We start from the raw sequence: 21,351 nt of genomic DNA on the forward strand, positions 1-21,351 counted from the left end.
TTGATCTGTACGAACATGACATCCCGAGTCTTTTAATGAATACATTTCTATGGAAATGCTTTTGATAAATCTTTATCATATTATTGTTTTGGGACAAATTCCGCAACCCTTTTATTAAAAGATAACTCTGATTTTGAAATAAAGTATAAACAAAACCGATCTTTTCTGGCCGTGATTTTGGGGATGTCACAATTAAATCTTCCTAAAGAAAATTAAAAATATAAAAAGGTAAAATATCATATTAACCGGTTGTTATAGGCCACATAGGTTAAAATTGTTATAATATGAGACTTCTTCTTTGACCCATACCTCTACAAAACTTGCTTCGCTTCCTGCATTCAACATTTGCGCACGAGCCACCGAGGAGATTCTGACCATATGAATCTGCTACTTATGAATCTACTACTAAATCGGAGAAAGTTGTCACCAAGGTCGCTCTGATCAAGGATGTAGTCACGATTAGACCTTCGATTGTTGGTTTGTTTTCCAGTTTCAACTTTTTGTTTATGTATAACACAGCCGCTAAATCGCAAAACAATGACAATTGTTTGTTAAATTATACTTTTTTAGAAGAATTTTGAGATTTGGGGCAATGGATCAATGAAGCTTCTGGTTATGGGGATTTTTGTTGTTTGGTGGGTTTTTCATATGTTCATCTATAAAATCCATATTTATAGGACCCAACGATCAATCATTGAGCTTCAAATTTTTTACTTTTTGTCAAATGAGGCCTCAAGGTGCTTAGTTTTTGGATTAGAGCATCAATATATGGTTTAATGATTAGTATATTTTCATCATTTTTTGGGTGTGTTTTTCTGGGTTTTGAATTTTAGATTCCTCACCAAAGATAGTTCATGGTTTCACTTTTATGTATAACTCAAACGAGATGGAGGTGACTAGCTTCGTTCTTGCAATCTGGATTCAAGATTTTCAAATGTGAAATAGTTGCGGATTTCACACATAAATTTGTGAGACAAAACCTTTAATCCTAAACGCAGGGTATGTTCGTCTTCATCAAGTATTCTAGGTTTTTTGAACTAGATCTTGTTTCAGGTTTGGTTATGTGTTTGAAAGTTGAGGATGGTGGAAGGTGGTAAAGATGGGTGGTGGGTGGTGGTGGAAGGTGGAAGGTGGTGTACGATGGTGTTGGAAAGTTAAGGATGACCAAGGCTGCTAAAGTGGAGCTTACTCAGCTACCACTACAGCAGTGACCAGGTATCAACCTCACAACATTCTATCTAACTTGGCATCGAAACCTCTTATAAGGGGTCTAGGGATGATTTTATTCGGTCACATTCTTCTTCATTCCTTTAAAGTACAATATATATATATATATATATATGTGTGTGTGTGTGTGTGTATGTGTGTGTGTGACATTTTCTAAATATTTGCGGGTGTTTTTTGTTCATATGTTCAAGGGAAATACAAGTCCCTTGAATTTCAAAAATGTTGAACCCTAGTGCTACTTACCATACTTCCAAGCCTAAACTACACATTTTGACATTTATTCAAAACGATCAGAAGATGAAGGATGATACACGAACATTTAAAAGGTCAAATATGATATAGTGACTTACTTTAAATTTAGACAAAACTTCAAAAATGGTCCCTGTGGTTTCCGAAAATATCAAGTTTAGTCCCTAAGTTCAAAAAACCTCATGGATCGTCCCTATGGTTTCAAAACTTTTAACAAATTGTCATTTTCGTTAACTCCGTTAGCTTTTGGCCGTTAAGTGAAGGGTATATCGGTCATTTCACTACCACAGGGACCATTTATGAAGTTTTGCTTTATTTTAAAAATAATAATAATAATAATTTAATTTTAAAGGGTCTCTCTCTCTCTCTCTCTTTCAAAACCCTAATTCTTCATTCAATTTTTAAATCAATTTCTTGATTTTCCGTTTCAACCTTTCTCCCCTATATATCACATCCACCTCAACCCTTCTTTCCTTTCTTCTTCGTCATCCTCTGCTTTTCTTCCGTCTTTTTTTTTTTTTTTTTTTGCTTTTTCTAATTACCCAGGCCACAGGAGCCCTGTTTCAACATCCCAGTTCCTGAGAGGGATTCACATAGATTTCCTTCAGTTTCTTCTTTTTCTGTTCAAAAGTGTTTCAGATATGGGGTTTTGTTGGTTTGATCTATGGGGATGTTGTGGGTTTCTAAGTTTTTTTTACTGGTTTTTTTGGAAATGAAGGCTACCTGTAATGACCCAATTTTCACGACCAAAAATTTCATTTTTGATTAAGTGATTTGCACAACATTTGTATCAAAATATCAACCGATCATATCATTTAATAAAAGCATGTAATGACCCAATTTTTCAAGTCCAAAAATTTCATTTTTAATTAAACACTTTGTAAAACATTTGTAAATAAACAACATTCAACCATATCATTTCTTAAAACATATTTCATGTCTGCAAACCCAAAACATAAGTCATAATAATATCAGAGTACAAATCCCAAAATATCTCATGATGCGGAAAACGGGAGTGTGTGTATGATGTGCCGCTACCGCGCCAGCTCCTTCCTCTTCACTGAAGAGGTACCTGAAACCAAAACTGTATACTGTAAGCACAAAGCTTAGTGAGTTCCCCCATCGTACCACATACCATACAATCATATAGCATACATATTGTCAGGCAATTCTGGGGTGACCGACCTACCCGGTACGACCATTATAGGGTGCCGACCTACCCATGCGACCATTCTGGGGTGCCGTCCTACCCATGTCAAGCCATTCTGGGGTGCTGACCTACCCATGTCAGGCTATTCTGGGGTGCTGACCTACCCGTCAGTCCTAACAACCGCACTTGGGGAATATTCCCCTCCTACTACCCCTATCACATATAACATATCGTGCCAACATACAAACATACCATCACATACTGTCAGACATATCTGGGGTGCCTGACCTACCCGTCAGTCCTAACAACCGCACTTGGGGAATATTCCCCTCCTACTACCCCTATCACATATAACATATCGTGCCAACATACAAACATACCATCACATACTGTCAGACATATCTGGGGTGCCTGACCTACCCTTCGGTCCTAACAAACGAACTCTACTACTATCACATATAACATATCATGCCAGCATATAACATATCAGGTAGTAGCAAACCTAGATGATATCACAAATACAATCATCTAACATACAACTCCTACTGGTGGGCCGACATTGTGGTCGTAGACCCGCCACTACTGGAAGGTAACTCACCTGGAAAAGTAGCTGCTGAAATTCTGCTTGCTAGACAACTGACTGCTGCACCGGCAATCCTCCGCCTATAAATCCATAAACATAGATTAGTCACTTCTAAATACCCTTAGGTCAAATGACTGACCTACCCCTGGTCAAAGGTCAACTCCTTGGTCAAAGTCAACTTCCAGTTAACTGAACTCACCGAGTCATGGCACAAACTCGCCGAGTCCCTCTCCTACTCGCTTCCAAATCCTCACCAGAGCATCCATCTTGAGGATTTGGGGTTTCTAGGACTATTGCTACAAGTTAAATTTCTCATCCCGCGTGCAGCTATGAAGGGTTGGACCTTCTACACTTAAACCCCTCTTAACTCAGTAACAGTTCATATGACTCGCCGAGTTTGAAGAACAACTCGTCGAGTTCCAGGCAATCTTCAAAGGACTCGCCGAGTTGTTCATCCAACTCGCCGAGTCTAATACTATCTTCATAGAACTCACCAAGTCCACTTTGGAACTCGTCGAGTCCCTACTACCCTTCTCCCATATAGACCAAATCTGAGACATGCAACGGTTCCAAACCACAGATCTAAGCTCCTAGGGTGTGCTTATCACGTAAAGTTGCAAACTTTGCGTGCATGTATGTCCCTAAGAGCTCCAAAAGGGAATTCCAAGCTCTTTAGGAGGTTATGCACTCAATAGGGACCTCAATCACTTCAACCATAGAGACTTTACACTTCTAAGGTGTCCATAAGGTCCAGATCTGAAGTCCTTTGGGAACATAGAGCATAACTACGTGGGGTTTGAGGTTTTAGGGCTTGAAAACCATCAATTAGGGACAAAAGGGGATCTAATGAACTAGTGATCAAGGTAGGAACTTTTCTACCTGAATGGAGGCTTCTCATAGTGTAGACTTCGGATCTACTTCCCCTCCTTGCACTCTTCAACCTCCTCCTTCTTCTTCTAAGCTCCAAACTTCCTTCACCAAGCCAAAAATCACTCACCAGAACAATATGGGGGCTAGGGTTTCGCTCTACAGCTCTCTAGAAGTGTTAGGGACAAGGGAGGCCGAGTTAGAGTGTTTAAATAGGGTGCAAACACCCTGGTTAGGGTTTTACTCGACCAGCACGGACTAGCCAAGTTTGGGACCCGACGTGCCGAGTCCCTCACTTAAATCACATGCCAAATCGCTCATACTCAGCGAGTCGGGCCTCCAACTCACCGAATCCAAGGCAAAATGAGAAAAATACTTAAACAGGAATCATACCAGGAATCCGGTGTTACAAAGCATGTATTATATCTGAAAACCGAATTGTAAAAACACAATAATGTCAGAGTACAAATCCCAGAATAACTCATAATATGGAAAACAAAGAGTGTGTGTATGATGTGCCGCTACCGCGCCAGCTCCTTCCCCTTCGCTGAAGAGGTACCTAAAACCAAAACTATAAACTGTAAGCACAAAGCTTAGTGAGTTACCCCATCATACCACATACCATGCAATCACATAGCATACATACTACCGGGCAATTCTGGGGGGCCCGACCTACCCGGTATGGCCATTCTGGGGTGCCGACCTACCCATGCGGCCATTATGGGGTGCTGTCCTAGCCATGTCAAGCCATTATGAGGTGCCGTCGTAGCCATGTCAAGCCATTATGGGGTACTGACCTACCCGTCGGTCCTAGCAACCGACCCTCGGGGACTATTCCACCCCTTACTGCTACTATCACATATATCATAACATAAACATACTATCAGACATATCTGGGGTGTTCGAACTACCCTTCAGTCCTAACAACCGAACTTGGGGACTATTCCCCTCCTACTACCGCTATCACGTATAACATATCATGCCAGCATATAAACATATCAGCACATATTATTAGACATATCTGGGGTGTCTGACCTACCCTTCAGTCCTAACAAACGAACTCTACTACTATCACATATAATATATCATGCCAGCATATAACATATCAGGTAGTAGCAAACGTAGATAATATCACAAAGACAATCATACAACTCCTACTGGTGGGCCGACATTGTGGCCGTAGACCCACCGCTACTGGAAGGTAACTCACCTCGTAGTAGCTGCTGATTTGTGCGGGAATCGTCTGGCTGCTGCCGCTGCTGCTCCGGAAATCCTCCAGCTATAATTCCTACAAAAAACTTAGTCATACACTACTAACTGTTCTTAGGGTAAAATAACCATTTTACCCCTAACCAAATCAAAGTCAAAGTCAACTTCTAGTTGACCTGACTTGCCGATTTGGCTCGCCAACTCGCCGAGTCCCTATCCTTCTATTTGTCCTTGTACCCGTCTCTACTCGTCGAGTTAGGCGATGACTCGGCAAGTTTTCCTTGTAAATGAACATCGACTGAATCCTCATCCGACTCGTTGAGTTGTATGAACAACTCGTCGAGTTCACCTTCAACTGATACACAGGTCCTGTCCTTGACTCGCCGAGTTGTATGAACAACTCGTCGAGTTCATCTTCATCCTTAAGAAGTTTTCTTTAGACTCATCGAGTCTGCTCATTCACTCGCCGAGTCCCATGAACTTCCAGAACAATGGTTAAGTCCAGAACGTTGGGTCACTCCCCGGGACCCCCCCCCCCCCCCCCAAAAAAAAAGAAAAAACCTTTCCACACTCAAGTGGGTCCTTATGACCCTTAATTGATATGGGACAGAAACCTTGTACTGGATGAGTCCAAGAATGGACTCATCGATTTGGTTACATCCTCTCACTAAATCTTCGATTTCTGATGTACAACCCTTGATCAAAAGATAGATATATGCTTCTACAATCGATCTAGCACGTAAAGTTACAACCTTTACGTGCTTGCATGGGACTTTGAGCTCAAAAGGTCCTAAAACAATCTCTTACAATGCATGGGGCCTTCTTTGAGCGCAAGAGTCACTCCTTTCTGCCTTGTAACCCCTCTAAGGGCCTAGATCTGAAACATCAACCCCTAACCATGCTTGCAATCATGGTTGGTGACCAAAATGGCTTAGAAAAGCCCTAAAACTCCACAAAATGGGATCTATCAAAATAACAAACAAGGTATATACTTTATACCTTCTGTAGACTGCAAATGATGCTCAAAATCGGATCCTTCTAGCCTCCTCTTGATCCTTCAAGCTTTTCCTTCCTTCCTTGGGTCACAAAAGCACCAAAATCACTCTAAATGCCTTAGATTGCTTCAATAACGGCTAGGGTTTGCTATGGGGGTCTTCTGGGAGTAAATGGGACGAAGGAGGCTGAGTTAAGGTGTTTAAGTATGGTGCAAACCCTCGGGTTAGGGTTTTTGTCCAGACAGGGCCTACTCATCGAGTCCACTGCTTAAACCCCACGTCTCATCCCGCTTCTACTCGGCGAGTTGGTCCTTCAACTCGCCAAGTCCAAGACCATAATGCAAAAATATTAATAAAAGAATACATACCAAGAACCAGGTGCTACACTACCTATCTTAGTGTAACTTTTTTTTGTTGGAATTGGTTTGGAGTGGACAACTTGGTTTTTACGATTGATTATATCAAAAATTTTGTTTTATTTTATGTCTGATAAATTTGATTACATATAATAAGCACAAACTCATATTTCAAGGAAGGCAACGATTCAGGGTACCCTCTTTAAATCGAGATACCCACTGGTGTTCATCGTCGTTTCAGGCGGTGTTCTTTAGATTATGATTTTTTGACCAGGTTTTCGTTTCAGATATACCCTTTGACTTCTGGATTTTGGTTTCTTTTTAAAACTGAGACTAAGAACAAGATGTGTATTTTGCAAAGAACCTACTTGTCCTTGATAATGATGATGAAGACGAGCTCTTAGCATTCTTAATATTGTATATGAAGCAATCTGTAAGTGCACTTTTTGGGGATAGTCTCTGCAAATCAAAACCTACAACCTTTTATCAAAATTGAGAGATTTATAATTACTTTTTAATACCTCAAGAACTTGCAGAGAATCAAGATATTCTCCGTGGTTATGGAGAAGCCGAACAGTAGCTTTGAACATGTGTTTCTTGCCATCTTTTGGGTTTAGATAAATATCAAGCAACCTGAAATCATAAATCCAGAATATATATATATATATATATATATATATATATATATATATATATATAAATGAAAGTTTTTCAACTTAAGAGAGAGAGAGAGAGAGAGAGAGAGAGAGAGAGAGAGAGAGAGAGAGAGAGAGAGAGAGAGAGAGAGAGAGAGACCTTTAATATTAAATAGTAATTTTTTTTAAATAAAGCAAAACTTCATAAATGGTACATGTGATAGTGAAAAGACAGAAGTACCCTTCACTTATCGGCCAAAAACTAACGGAGTTAACGAAAAGAACCATTTGTTAAAAGTTTTGAAACCACATAGACGATCCATAAGGTTTTTTGAACTTAGGAACTAAACTTGATATTTTTGGAAACCACAGGGATATTTTTGAAGTTTTGTCTTAAATTTATGTTTCTACGGTTAGATTGTCGCATCCTCATACTTTTAAAAAGTTTACCTTAAATATTAGTTTTGATGACGCTGTGACCTATTTGCCGCAAATGATGGCTTTTATTATTAAAAGATCATATTAAATTGCATGGTTAAAACATTTAACCCATACGAAAGGTGTTTCAAAAACATTGGGTCATAAAGGCTCATGCCTAATCTCCTTCGTTTACAAAAATATAAATAACTTATGTAATTTATGTAATAGTATAAAATCAAAATACTAATATTAATAAATATGATTAGCTTACCGGCCTCAAGAGGTGTTATGATTGTGTAACATTCGTAATTTGGGACAAAAAGTTTTGACCTTTATGTGTAAATTTCAACAAATAATTAAAGAATCCAAAAGCTTGTCTTCAACGAAAAATGGAAGAGAATCGAAAAGAATATGAAGAGTTCAATGCCTTATCCAACCAAGAGTGTAAGATTTTTGATAGAAATTCATATGAGGGGGGAAGGGGTCGAAGCAACCCGTTTGTCCCTCATCCGATGCCAACTCATTTAAGTAGTTTTGGGTTTCTAGATATTTGTATTTGATACTGAAATAGGATTTGTTTTTGTTTGTTTTGTGTGATATTGAAAATTTTGGATTTGGTTATGTTTTGTATTTTCTATACTTTTATATATTTTTTTAAAAACTGTAAAATTAGTTATATCCGTTGAAAAATAGTTTGTTGCTTGACCCAAAACCCTAGTGCTATAGCAATCCGTCGCTATTCAATTTGCCGCAAATTTTTCGCTACCTTGATCCATCGCATTTTGTCGTTACGTTATAACTAGTCGCCAATATGTGTCAAGTCTGTCACAATATGATTGTTTGTACTTTGGTTTCATGATTGGTGGAAAATTTAACTTTTAGGACGAATTAGCCATGAAATCTTCCAAAAGATTTTCTTAACAATACAACGTTTTTAAGTGCCATTGCTAATTTAAAATGACGAGTAGCTGAGAAGATGTAGTCAGACCACATGCCTTTTGGTTGTAAAACGTTGTTTAAAATTTCGAATATAAAATTATGATTAAAATAAGTATTTTCTTTACAAAAAGTAGTAACTTTCATTCCTTCATATAGATTGTTTAGCTCCATTATGTCTGATCCAAAAGTTAAACATCTAACATAATCCCTCTTATTTAGTGTCATTAATTTGATGTCGACACATGCATAAGACAAAAACAACATCTTCTAGCGTTTTCGTTTACTGTTTATTAATATTCCTGGATTACGCTTTAAAAATATCTACAAGATATTAAAAATAGTCGGCGTGCTTAATTTAGCAATATCTATAGACTACTGGAGTACGTTATCTTTCCAACCAATCAGAAGCAATACATGTACTATCAAGTGGTCCGGAAAAGTTGATTGTAATTGTGTAGCCCCCAGCGGTCCAACCTCAACATACTGTATTGTCCCATTTCTAGACCCCGGTGAAGCCCCCCTCCAACAGTCCAAACTTATCATTTCTCATTATGTCGACCACTATTAACACATATGAATCCAAGAATACTACAGAGAATTGAACTTAATTTAATGTAACCAACAAGCTTACAAATTATTTCCACGTAATTCCCCTTCATTTAACCAATAAAAGAATGGGTAGAGATTTGCATAATTGCAAGTTGTTAAAGGGAACTCGATAGTCGATAGATATTTTGACACATGTGTACTGGGTACACATTATCTTAGATAAAGACTAGAACTTGAGAAGATAAGCACCATTGGGTTTTCCTATAAATTCCGAATGCATTTGCTCAACTTTCATAACCTACCTTCAATTCTTAGCTTCAATCATTAAGCATAGCATCGATCTCTTTAAAGTTCAAACCTTCCTAAAGAACTTCTAATTATGGAAGGTTCATATTTTACATATTCTCTAGCCCGTAACATTCTCCTAATAGCAGTTTTCTTCACTTCCTCCATTAGTTTCATCTCCGCCCTTGAGAAAACAAATGTCGAGTTCATCAGAACATCATGCGGTTTGACAACTTACCCTACACTCTGCTTCAACTCATTGTCAAGTCGATCAGGTGCAATCCAAACAAGCCCAAAGCTACTAGCCCAAGCAGCTCTATCAGTCACCCTCGACAAGACCCGCACCACATCCACAGCAATGGTAAAATTGTCACAAGTGCATGTCATGGCTCCCCTTGAGGTTGCAGCCATGAAAGACTGCATTGAGTTGCTGAGTGACGCGGTATACGAATTGAAAAAATCAATTGAGGAGATGCGTCGGCCGGGTTCCAAAAATACCCGGCAAGTGATAAGTGACATACAAACATGGGTGAGTTCTGCAATGACGGATGAAGACACTTGCGTGGAGGGGTTTGTGAATGACACGAAAATGAAAAATGTGGTGAGAGGAAAGATTGTGAATGTTGCCCATTTAACCAGCAATGCTTTGGCTTTATTTAATAGCTATGCTTCTCTACGCGGATAATTTAAGGAAAATAGCACGGAGATACATTTCAAGAATCACATAGCTAGCAAGGCAAAAGGTTGCTACTTAATTGCTAGTCTTTGATTGTAAATGCAATGTCTTATATATTGAGAGAAAATGTTAATTTGAAAATATTATCGTGTATCAATGATCTCGTGACTATAAGAGAAGGGCCTCTCGATACAATTTAAGGCCAGTTGCGTACTTGCTAGAGACGGATTCCGCCATTCCCTGAAACATCAGGGCCCAGAAAAAGATTTGGATGTGGATGATAGAGAGCTTTTTATATATAAGGTACATGATATATATATATATATATATATATATATATATATATATATATATATATATATATATATATATATATATATATATATATATCATGTACCTTATATAAAAAAAAAAAAAGATTATAATAAGGTGCAATGTTACTTCACCAGTAATAAACTAATATCAATATAGTTAGGGGCACAACACCCACTAACCCTCTTTGCTCATATATATATATATATATATATATATATATATATATATATATATATATATATATATATATATATATATATATATATATATAAAGAATGTAATAAGCTGCAATGTTACTTGACTAGTAATACACTAATATCAATATAGTTAGGGGCACAAAACCTATTAACCCTCCTAATATATATATATATATATATATATATATATATATATATATATATATATATATATATATATATATATATATATATATATATATATATATATATCATGTACCTGAGTTTATATTCTTATATAAAAAGATTATAATAAGATGCAATGTTACTTCACTAGTAATAAACTAATATCAATATAGTTAAGGGGCACAACACCCACTAACCTTCTCCGCCCCTATATATATATATATATATATATATATATATATATATATATATATATATATATATATATATATATATATATATATATATATGACAAAACTGCAAATTTGGTCATTGTGGTTTGCCAAAACCTTTGGATGGGGTACAAATAGTTTCCAGCTTGCACCAAAGGTCCAAAATCAAGGTTTTCATGGGTTTTTAGTCCATTCCGTCATTGACCGTTTGTTTGGAGCCGTTAGTGCCTTCACGTGCCCTCCATGTGAGGGCATTTTGGTCATTTTAGGTCCTAGCCTCCGTTGCCGCCACTTCAATTAATAAGATTGCAGACTGTACTCACTCCTTCGTCTTCTACTCATACCTCTTGATTCAAACGCAAAAACCCTAACGATCATCTGAAAATTGGATTGTGTTCATGCTTTTGAAAATGTGGGGACTTAGAAATGTTGGAGAGATTGTCAACGTCCAAGAAGTTTATGGTAAGATTCAAACTTAGAAAAACTCTGTATTTTAGGATCAAGCTTCAAACTTTGAAAAACTCTAACTAATAATCGTCTCTTTCTGTTTTGAAGATGGTTACCCCAACATATTCTCTATTGAACTTCATCACGGAGGGAGTTTCACAAAGTTTCCAAATATCAGGTATATTAATGGCCAAGTAAGGTACTTTGATGTTGTCGACATTGATGAATTTTCTGTTCATGAACTAGACTCGATGATGAGAGAATTAGGGTATGATGGTACTAAAATCATGTATTACCATTTCCGTTTGCCTAATGAAGGATTTGACTTTGGACTCCGAGCATTAGGTAACGATGATGATGTGCTTAATCTCTCACGATATGTTACCCATAATAACAAAATGATTAAAGTGTACACAGAGCATGGTCAAACGAACTTGCTTACATATTTTATGTCCCCAACTGGTCCAAGAAGGGTTATAATAGAAGACATGGAGAAGCAGGATTCCATTAGACCCTCATCACCTGTAGTTGCTCATGAAGTGGTAACTCCAATCCAAATTGATGTTGGTGAGGGTGATTTAGGGTTAGCATTAACCTTATACAAATCAGCAACACCTGAATTTAGTAGGTCTAAAGGTTGGAAACATAGTAAAGGGGCATCGTCTTGTAGTAGAATGCTTAAATTGGATTGGGAAGGTGCTGAAAAAACAATGGCAAGTGGTGAAGTTGATAAGGGTAAGGGTGTAGAAGGATTTGTAGATGAATTTGTTGTAGTTGATGCAGAAAAAGAGTTAAACAAAGAGATTGATGTGAATGAAGAACTTGATGTGAACAAATCCAATGGTGAGGGTGTAGAAGGATTTGCAGATGAGGGGTATAGAGTTGTCATGGATAATGATCCTCAAGGAGTCAATGAATTTTCAACTAACATCAACATAGATGATGAGTTAATGACAAACTTTCAACCTTTTCAAGGGTTTGAAGACCAAGATAGCATCCCATTTAATGGGTTTGAAGGCCAAGATAATATTCCTTTCAATGATGAGTGGAGACAAGAGGAGCCTGATGACATTGAGTTTGAGAATCAAAACAGTGAAGATGAAGATAGTGACTTTATGATTGATGAGGACAACATAATTGAAGATGTTGACGTTGACATGGAGGATTTCAATCTAAATATTGATACAGAAGCAGAGTTCAATGGATGTCAAAGAATGGGTGGTTAAAGAAATGAAGATAGTGATGAAGAAGATGATTTGGAGGTAATTGACAATGACGAGTGGGATTCACTAAGTGATGACTCAGGGGACAACAGGAAAAGAAGAGAAATGATCAAAGAGCTGGGGAAACAAACCTTATGTTCTGCTGGTGAGGTGTACAAGGTAGCTTTTCATATTGGGCAGAAATATAAAGCCAAGAAAGAATTGAAAGATAAAATTGACCTGCATGCTTTAGAGACAAGGAGGAATATCTCATTCACAAAAAACGACAAGAGTAGATTAACAGCTGTTTGTGATGGAACTGTAGTTTTAAATGCAAGTGGGGTAGGTGGACCTACCTCTGGGAAAAAGGTAAAGGGTAAAGATGTAAACTCAGATAAAGTTAAATGCACATGGAAAATTCATGCATCTAGGTCAAGTGAACAGGACTATTGGTTTATTAAGACCTATAATCAGAAACACATCTGCCTCCAAACACGAAAAATCAGATCTTGCACAACAACATTTCTTTCCAAACGTATTATGGATCAGATTGAAGCTAATCCTGGACTGCCTGTTCGTGCCTTACAAGAGCAACTCCAATCAACTTATGGAGTTAGTATTTCAGAAGAGAAAGCATTTAGGGCAAAAGCATTAGCCACCAAAAATGTTGCAGGGGATTACGTAAAGCAATATGCAGCTTTGAGAGACTATGTACTAGAGCTACAAAAGACAAATGAAGGTACAACTGTAAAGATTGATGTGGTTTCAGAACCTGTGGTTTCATCCCCAACCAGGCAATTCAGAAGGATATACGTGTGTTTAGGTCCTTTGAAGAAAGGTTTTAAGGCAGGTTTGAGAGAATTTTTAGGCTTAGATGGAGCCTTCATGAAGGGACCTTTCCCAGGTCAAATACTAAGTGCAGTTGGTGTTGATTCCAACAATGGAACCTACCCATTGGCATATGCTGTTGCTGAAAGTGAAAACACTTCAAGTTGGAAATGGTTTCTTCAGTGTCTTGCAGAAGATCTTGACTTGTACTCAAATTCCAACTTCACCTTTATCAGTGATAGACAGAAGGTACTATAATTACATTTAATATTGCATAGTAGTTTCATTACAAACTAATGCTAATTTCTTATTTTGTTTTGGTGACAACAGGGTCTTCTACCAGCCATAGAACAATTGTTCCCTAATGCAGAACACAGGTTCTGTATTAGACACATATACCAGAACATGAGGAAGTTATTTAAGACTACAGAGTACAAGGAGTATTTTTGGAGGTGTGCTACAGCCACCACCATACCAGAGTTTGAAGCTGTAATGGTAGAGCTAAGGAATTATGACATAGAAGCATATCAATGGCTCTTGAAAATCCCTCCACATCATTGGGCTAGAAGTCATTTTTCAGGTATTTTCTCAATTTGTTGTCTTATTTTTTATTGTAGTATAGATATACACTAACTGTTGTTTTGTTAATGAACTATTAGGAAGGGAAATTTCAGACATGTTATTGAATAACCTTTGTGAAGTGTTCAATAGCAAACTTGTAAAAGGGAGAGACAAACCCATTATCAGTTGTTTGGAGTTCATCAGAGAGTACCTTATGAAGAGAGTATGCAATGTGATGAAGGTGTTAAACCAGTGTCAAGGTCCATTAACTCCAACTGGTACTAGGATTTTGGAAGCAAACACAACACTAGCTAGTAAGTATCATGCACGATGGAATGGGGGACAAAAGTATCAGGTTAAAGGTCCATGGAATGATCAACATGTGGTGGACATGGAGAAAAGGGAGTGTAGTTGTAGAAGGTGGGAGCTTATTGGAATTCCTTGCAAACATGCTATTGCAAGCCTAAATGAAATGGCAGACAACAATGAAAAGGTAGGAGAACTATACACCTATGTGCATAAGGTGTATTGGCTTGATACATGGAAAGAGATGTACTCCTTCAAGGTGGAGCCTATCAAAGGTAGAGCCATGTGGCCTAAGAGTGACTACCCAACAACTCTTGTGCCTCCACCACACAACAAAGCTATAGGCAGGCCAAAAAAGAAAAGAAGGATTACAGTAGAGGAAAGGATTGAAATCCAGCAACGTAAGAGGCAAGCAAACAGTCAAAGTCAAAATGATAATGAAACTCAATCACTGAGCAGGAAGTTTTTGACTGTGACATGTAGTAAGTGTAAGCAAAAGGGTCACAATGCTAGGACCTGCAAGGCCAAAGATGGGAATTGATGTTTAAGTACTTTTTATGTTTGTCAAGACTTGTTAATGCACTTTAGTTGGTACTTTGTTGCCTTTTTTTTGTTCCATTTTGATAATGTACTTTGATGCCCTTTTGATAATGTACTTTAATGCCCTTTGTTGGTAATGATTGTGTTTTGACATTTATCTGTTATGGTCCCCTTTTGGTAATGTTGTTTGTTATTTGTTTATGTTGTACTGTCAAAGCATGAAAATGTTATGGCAATGTACTTAATGTATGCATATAAAACCATTACAATTGCATATTCAAACGTAGAGAAAAACCATTACACTTGCATATCATGTCAAGATTAAACCTTTATAATTTCATATTCATAAAAGGATAAAACCATTACACTTCCCATTATCATAAAAGCATTACATATACAATGATCCAAAAGATAACACTTTTAAGTGGTTACTACCAACAAAAACATATATAAACCACAATTAAACCTTCTAGCACCAAAAGACAACATTTTTAAGTGGTTACTACCAACAAAAAATTCCTAACCTCTAATTCCTATTTCCAAAACAGCACAAACAACAGAAACAAAACCCACGAGACAAGCAAACACATCTTCAGCTGGCCCACTTCAACCTCATACCTATTCATTGTTATCAACAGTCCTGGTATGATAACAGTTGATCTTTGACACATAGGGGGATCGAACCACCCCAAAAATGCACATCTGGATCCCTACAAGAATACATTAAAGTAGAAGAGTTATTGCATAACTACCGAAATATCATAACCTAATATGAATTTGCTTACCATTTTAGGGCATGCATAGAAACGACGACCAGGGTTTCGTGAAGTCCATGAGGTTCGCACAACAGCAACATTCCCACAGAAGCAGAGCACCATTTTTGAATCTCGTAGCAGTAGAAGTAGACGAGAGACGAAGAAGAAGAATCCTTTGAGAGACGAAGAAGAAGAGGAAGAGGATTGCTTCTCTGTAAATAAAAATGAAGAAGAGGAAGAGGATTGCGTATGAGTATGTATATAAAGGAGAAATATGATATTATTTAAAATAAGTACCTAAAATGACCAAAATGCCCTCACATGGAGGGCACGTGAAGGCACTAATGGCTCCAAACAAACGGTCAATGACGGAATGGACTAAAAACCCAAGAAAACCTTGATTTTGGACCTTTGGTGCAAGCTGGAAACTATTTGGACCCCATCCAAAGGTTTTGGCAAACCACAAGGACCAAATTTGCAGTTTTGTCTATATATATATATATATATATATATATATATATATATATATATATATATATATATATATATATATATATATATATATATAAGAGTACGAGAACATTTGAGAATAAAGATCATTCTTTAATATTCTTTAATTTGCAATATGATACTTTTATAATTAAATCAACAAACTAGATGTGAATAAATATTTTTATATAAATAAAATAATTAAAAACAATTAAAAAAATTCTCTAACCAACACTATTCACCATCATACTAGCTACTCTATATTAGCATGCAGTTCTCATAAAGTTAATACACATATAACAGACACATAAGACATCCTTCCTAGATCCTTAGTCAGGGGCGGATGCATGATTTTACTGTAGGGGTTGCACGGGAGAGTTAGGGGTTGCACGATAGTAGAAAAAATTAAATTTCGAAATTTTTTCCATTGCGGCCGGAAAGTTAGGGGTTGTCGGTGCCACCGTGGACCACCCCTAGGTCCGCCCCTATCCTTAGTCCTAATCTAGAATATGGTCCAAAAATAGCTTTTTAAATCATAAATAAAACCATAGTAATCCAGATCATCTCAAAAAACATAAGTGAAAACCGTAAACACGAAGCTTAGTGAGTTCCCCCAAAAATTTCTACTAGGCCTCGCCTGTATATGGGCCCCGCCCGCTATACACATGAAAACATATAATCATAATCAAGCTAATACATAAAAAGCAAGTACATCACTATAATTGCTAGTCTCAAGGCCCCGTCTATCTTGGGACTCGCCCCTACTCTGCTACTAATGAGATATGGAACCCTGTCCACACTCAACTAGTGATGAGGTACGGGCCCCCTCCCACACCCATCTCCCTACCAGGCACATACAAGTATCAGAAAGACAACAAGTATAACTAAGTATGCATTCCTTCCTCGGGTACCACCTAACATCGAACTATAGTTCGGTAATATACATAGAAACCTTCCACGGGCCTCGCCCGACATCAGAGCGAAATCCAGAACATATAACTACATCGGGCTAACACTAGCATCAGATCTAAATCCAGTATACACTATCATACAAAAACGGGCCGGCATTGGTGCCTTCGACCCATTCCTATTGGAGAAAACTCACTTCACACGCTGACTGAATCTCGTGAATAAACCTCTCACTGCTAGCTGTCAGATCCCCAAACTGCTGATCACTCGACTCCCCGAGCTATCATTACCAACATAATACTTAGTCAAGAACTGATAATCCTTCTTGGGGTAAAATGACCATTTTACCCCTGGTCAAATTCAAAGCCAACGCTTGGTCAAAGTCAACGCTCCAAGTTGACTCAACTCGCCGAGTTGCTCCAACAACTCGTCAAGTTCTAAAACTCAGAATCCTAAAATAGCGATCCAACTCGTTGAGTCAACCCCTGACTCACCGAGTTCCCTGGCTACTCATGGTCGTGATTTATTGAATCAACTCGTCGAGTCATTCATCTAACTTGTCGAGTTCTACCGCGAACAAAAAAACGGGACAACTCACTTCAACTAATCGAGTCCCTCCCTGGACTCGCCGAGTCCTTCAATCTGCTTGGGCCATCTTAACAGATTAAGCCCCTACACTCAGATCTAAATCCCAAACTTCGTCCAAAAACTGGAAATGACCTCTTAAGGGTAAAATTTCCAACTTTACCCACTCCCAATCTTTCTTAATGGGTTTAACTCAAACCCTAGCTCCTTAAGACATAATTCTTTGTCCAAACTCCTTAACATCTCATGATATCGAGTCTTCTTCATCTCCTCGTCCACCAAATGCTGCGGAACAAGAAGGGCTCTCTCTCTGAACTTGACGGTGATCTTGACCACTGTCTCTGTAGTCTGTTGGAGGTCCTGAAACTCCCATGCTAACTGATGCACCTCAATCACTGGTGCAAACTCAGCCCTATACATGGTCGAGAAGTCGCTCCATGACATCGCGTCCAACGCGGCATCATCTCTAATAGCATGTCCAACCTTTTCCCACCAATATTGTGCTCTGTCCTTCAAAAGATAGAAGGTGATTCGGATCTTATCCTCCTCGGGACATCGGCTAGAACAGAAGCGTTTGTGACATCTGCCAACCACCTGCTGCTAGAAATGGGGTCTTATCCCCATGGTAATCCGGATATCCATAAGCTCTAAACTCTCCATATGTCAGTGTACACGCCCCCATCACGGCCACCATCTCAATACGGAAGGCTCCGAGCCTCTCATCCAAAATCTCCAATATGCCCTCCTTGATTGTACCAAAGATCAGAGGAGTCTGGTCCAATATACTACGCGTAATCTCTGCTGATATAAACTCTCTCATTTGTTCCCCAATCTGCTCGAATCCTGAACCTGAGCATGATCTCTCATCGGCACCTAAACTTCCCACTGGTCTACGTCGTAGTGTCACCATACTGAATAATAACATAACAACCATCAGAATACTCATCACTATCGACAGATCACACACACACACTACAAGTTCCCCAACTTTATCTCAGCCCTCCTTCACTCGAGTACAAATCCTTTGCTTTCAGTAGTATGGGCCCATACTACCTTCCCCATCTATCTGTACTTTCCTCAAGGATTTCCTCGACTCTGCCAAGTCCCTTACTACTACTACTGCTCCCAGCACTACTCTCATCCTAGGCTTGCCCTAGGGTAATCACCATCCCACTATCTACCATCAGCTGCATAAGAAGTCCCCGCTATCTTCCCCTAACTAGCTCGTGAATACTATTACATATCACCCAGACTAGAGAATTCTTCGAATAAGAGGTTCTACCCTACAATGGTTAGACTCAGGCGAGAGCTGCGAAATAAGACTAAACTTAAACTTCTGAAATTATTTAGTCCTCGCAATATGTAACTTAACATATTCGTTTACTAGTTAATAAAAGATAACTAGAACTCATAAAAGCACAAAGCAAGCAGCATTCGAGCATTGAGTACACATAATCAAGCATATTCTAATCAGGACATCCTACTAACTACTCTGTACTAGCATGCAGTTCTCATAAAGTTGATACACATATAACAGGCACATAAGGCATCCTTCATATATCCTTAGTCTTAATCTAGCATGTAGTTCTCATAAAGCTGATAAGCATATCATAACATAACTTTTATAAGTAATTTGGGAGTACTTACTTGAGCTTGGCTGATTGCATGCACCACACCCTTTTCTCCTTTTCAAAACTCTTTTTTCTTTTTCTAAAACTCTTTTCTTTGCTCAAAATCCTTTTACAAACATGGTTTTCTTTTAAAAAAATTCCATACCAATTCCTTAGTTTGAGTTCAGACATACCCGAAAGTGTGCCCAAATCCCTCAAACCAAGACTCTGATACCAACATGTAACATCCCCAGAATACGGTCCAAAACTATCTTTTTAAATCATAAGTAAAACCATAGTAATCCAAATCATCTCATAAAACATAAGTCAAAACATTTCAAAACATCATATCAATAACTATATCAAAATCATATATCAAAATATCAGAGTAAACATCCCAGCTAAATATCTTGGTGTGTGCAATGTAGTCATCCCGAGCTCTTCTCTTTACAACTGGAAGTACCTGAAACCAAAACTGGAAACCATAAGCACGAAGCTTAGTGAGTCCCCCCAAAATACCACATGTCATACACATAATCACATACTGCAAACATTAGGCCTAGCCCGCTACATCGGGCCCCGCCCGACACCGGACGAATCCGATATCAGACCCCACCTGGCATCGAACCCTGTTCGGTATACAAATTTGTTTCTGCTAGGCCCCTCCTGTATCTGGGCCTTGCTCACTATACATGCAAACGTATAATCATAATCAAGCTAATACATAACAAGCAGGTACATCACTATAACTGCTAGTCTCAAGGCCCCGCCTGTGACAACCCGAAATTTTCCATTCGGTAAAACCCTAAAAGTCAATCACTTCTCATTATAAGTTAATGTCATTATTTCTTATTTTTAGCAAATTTAAAGTTCGTTTGATTATTTTAATATTATTCTTTAAACTAACAGGTGAAAGTAAGTGTCGTCTTGGGTTTTGAAATTTAAAAAACGCAAACACCTCGTGTCTTAGAAGCTCACGGCCAAACTTTTATGGTTGGGCCGAAAAATCATCCAAAAATGGTGAACTCATGCATAAGCATGAGTTTACTCCCCAAAAACTAGAGTAAACTCAAAAACTCTCTCAAGGATCATCCTAGAATTAAATCAAGATCTTCAAACTTGTAAGTGTTCTAGCCATTCCAAGTTGATATAACACTTAATCTAGTGTTTGTGCATCTATTCATCCATTCATTTTTGTGTTTTGATTAGATTTCCAAAAACACCAAGAACACACACTAAGTGTTCTTGGACTTTTAGCATATTTCAAGCTTCCTTATAGTAGGTACTTCCATCCTTGAGTCTTATTAAGCTTGTAATACATGTTAGCATCAAGAAAATATGCCAAGAACACAAGGAATAAGGTGTTCATGGTCCAAGAATGTTCTTGGGCCGTAAACACCAAGAAAGGCACCAAAGTGTGCCTATGTCCCTTATTTAACCCTAGTTTGATGTTTAAGCCTTTCCTTGAATTGTTTAAACCTACCCTTGATGTGTTTAAGCCTTGAAAAACACCAAAGTCCACCATTTTTATTTGTTTACGGTTTGGGGAACTCCCAAAACCGTAAACACCCTAAAGTATGTTTATTTGGGCCATATTCCTTCCTTAGGCCTAAAAACTAACCTAGACAATTACCTAGATGAGTTAAGGACTTGAAAACATAGCAATACCATTTTCCATATGGGTTTATGGTAGTAAATCCAAAGGAAAATGACCATGAGGCCGTAAACTCCTCAAAGGAGAGTTTTGTTGCCCTAGTCCCTTCCAAAGGCCAAACCACCAAGTAGAAATGCTTCAAAGGACTTGTAAAACCTCAAAACAACATATGGTCTTAAGGAGTAGAGTTTTTGACCGTAAACCCTAGAGTTTACTGCCGTAAACTCCTTGGGTAATGGTCATTAAAACCATAAACTCCAAACAATTTTACCCTTGGACTCCAAACACTCTAGCTTTGCCCTACAAACACTTGGATGCAACCCTTGTGATCTTTAACACTTAAAACAAAGTGTTTTCATGTTCTAGAGTGTCCTAAATTAATTTATTAGTTATAAATGGGCTAATTAGTTATATATATGTTCATTATATGATAACT

The 21,351-nt window shown here is 38.0% G+C and overlaps 2 protein-coding genes and 1 pseudogene across 2 annotated transcripts; all 3 read left to right on the forward strand.

Moving 5' to 3' along the window:
* The first annotated feature begins 9,460 nt into the window (after positions 1-9,460).
* LOC145008322 (pectinesterase inhibitor 10 pseudogene) lies at positions 9,461-10,281 on the forward strand (annotated as a pseudogene).
* Positions 10,282-11,137: 856 nt separating this feature from the next.
* LOC145008571 (uncharacterized) lies at positions 11,138-12,702 on the forward strand. The gene is made up of 2 exons (XM_078967166.1): positions 11,138-11,491; positions 11,585-12,702. Exons 1-2 carry the CDS (start codon positions 11,428-11,430, stop codon positions 12,700-12,702), a joined length of 1,182 nt encoding a protein of 393 aa, XP_078823292.1. The 5' UTR covers positions 11,138-11,427.
* Positions 12,697-15,070, forward strand: LOC145008570 (uncharacterized). The gene is made up of 3 exons (XM_078967165.1): positions 12,697-13,755; positions 13,837-14,086; positions 14,166-15,070. Exons 1-3 carry the CDS (start codon positions 12,805-12,807, stop codon positions 14,912-14,914), a joined length of 1,950 nt encoding a protein of 649 aa, XP_078823291.1. The 5' UTR covers positions 12,697-12,804; the 3' UTR covers positions 14,915-15,070.
* Positions 15,071-21,351: the final 6,281 nt, after the last annotated feature.

The sequence above is a fragment of the Lactuca saligna genome, chromosome 8, assembly GCF_052625555.1.
Source record: "Lactuca saligna cultivar CGN05327 chromosome 8, ASM5262555v1, whole genome shotgun sequence".
Taxonomy (NCBI): Eukaryota; Viridiplantae; Streptophyta; class Magnoliopsida; order Asterales; family Asteraceae; genus Lactuca; species Lactuca saligna.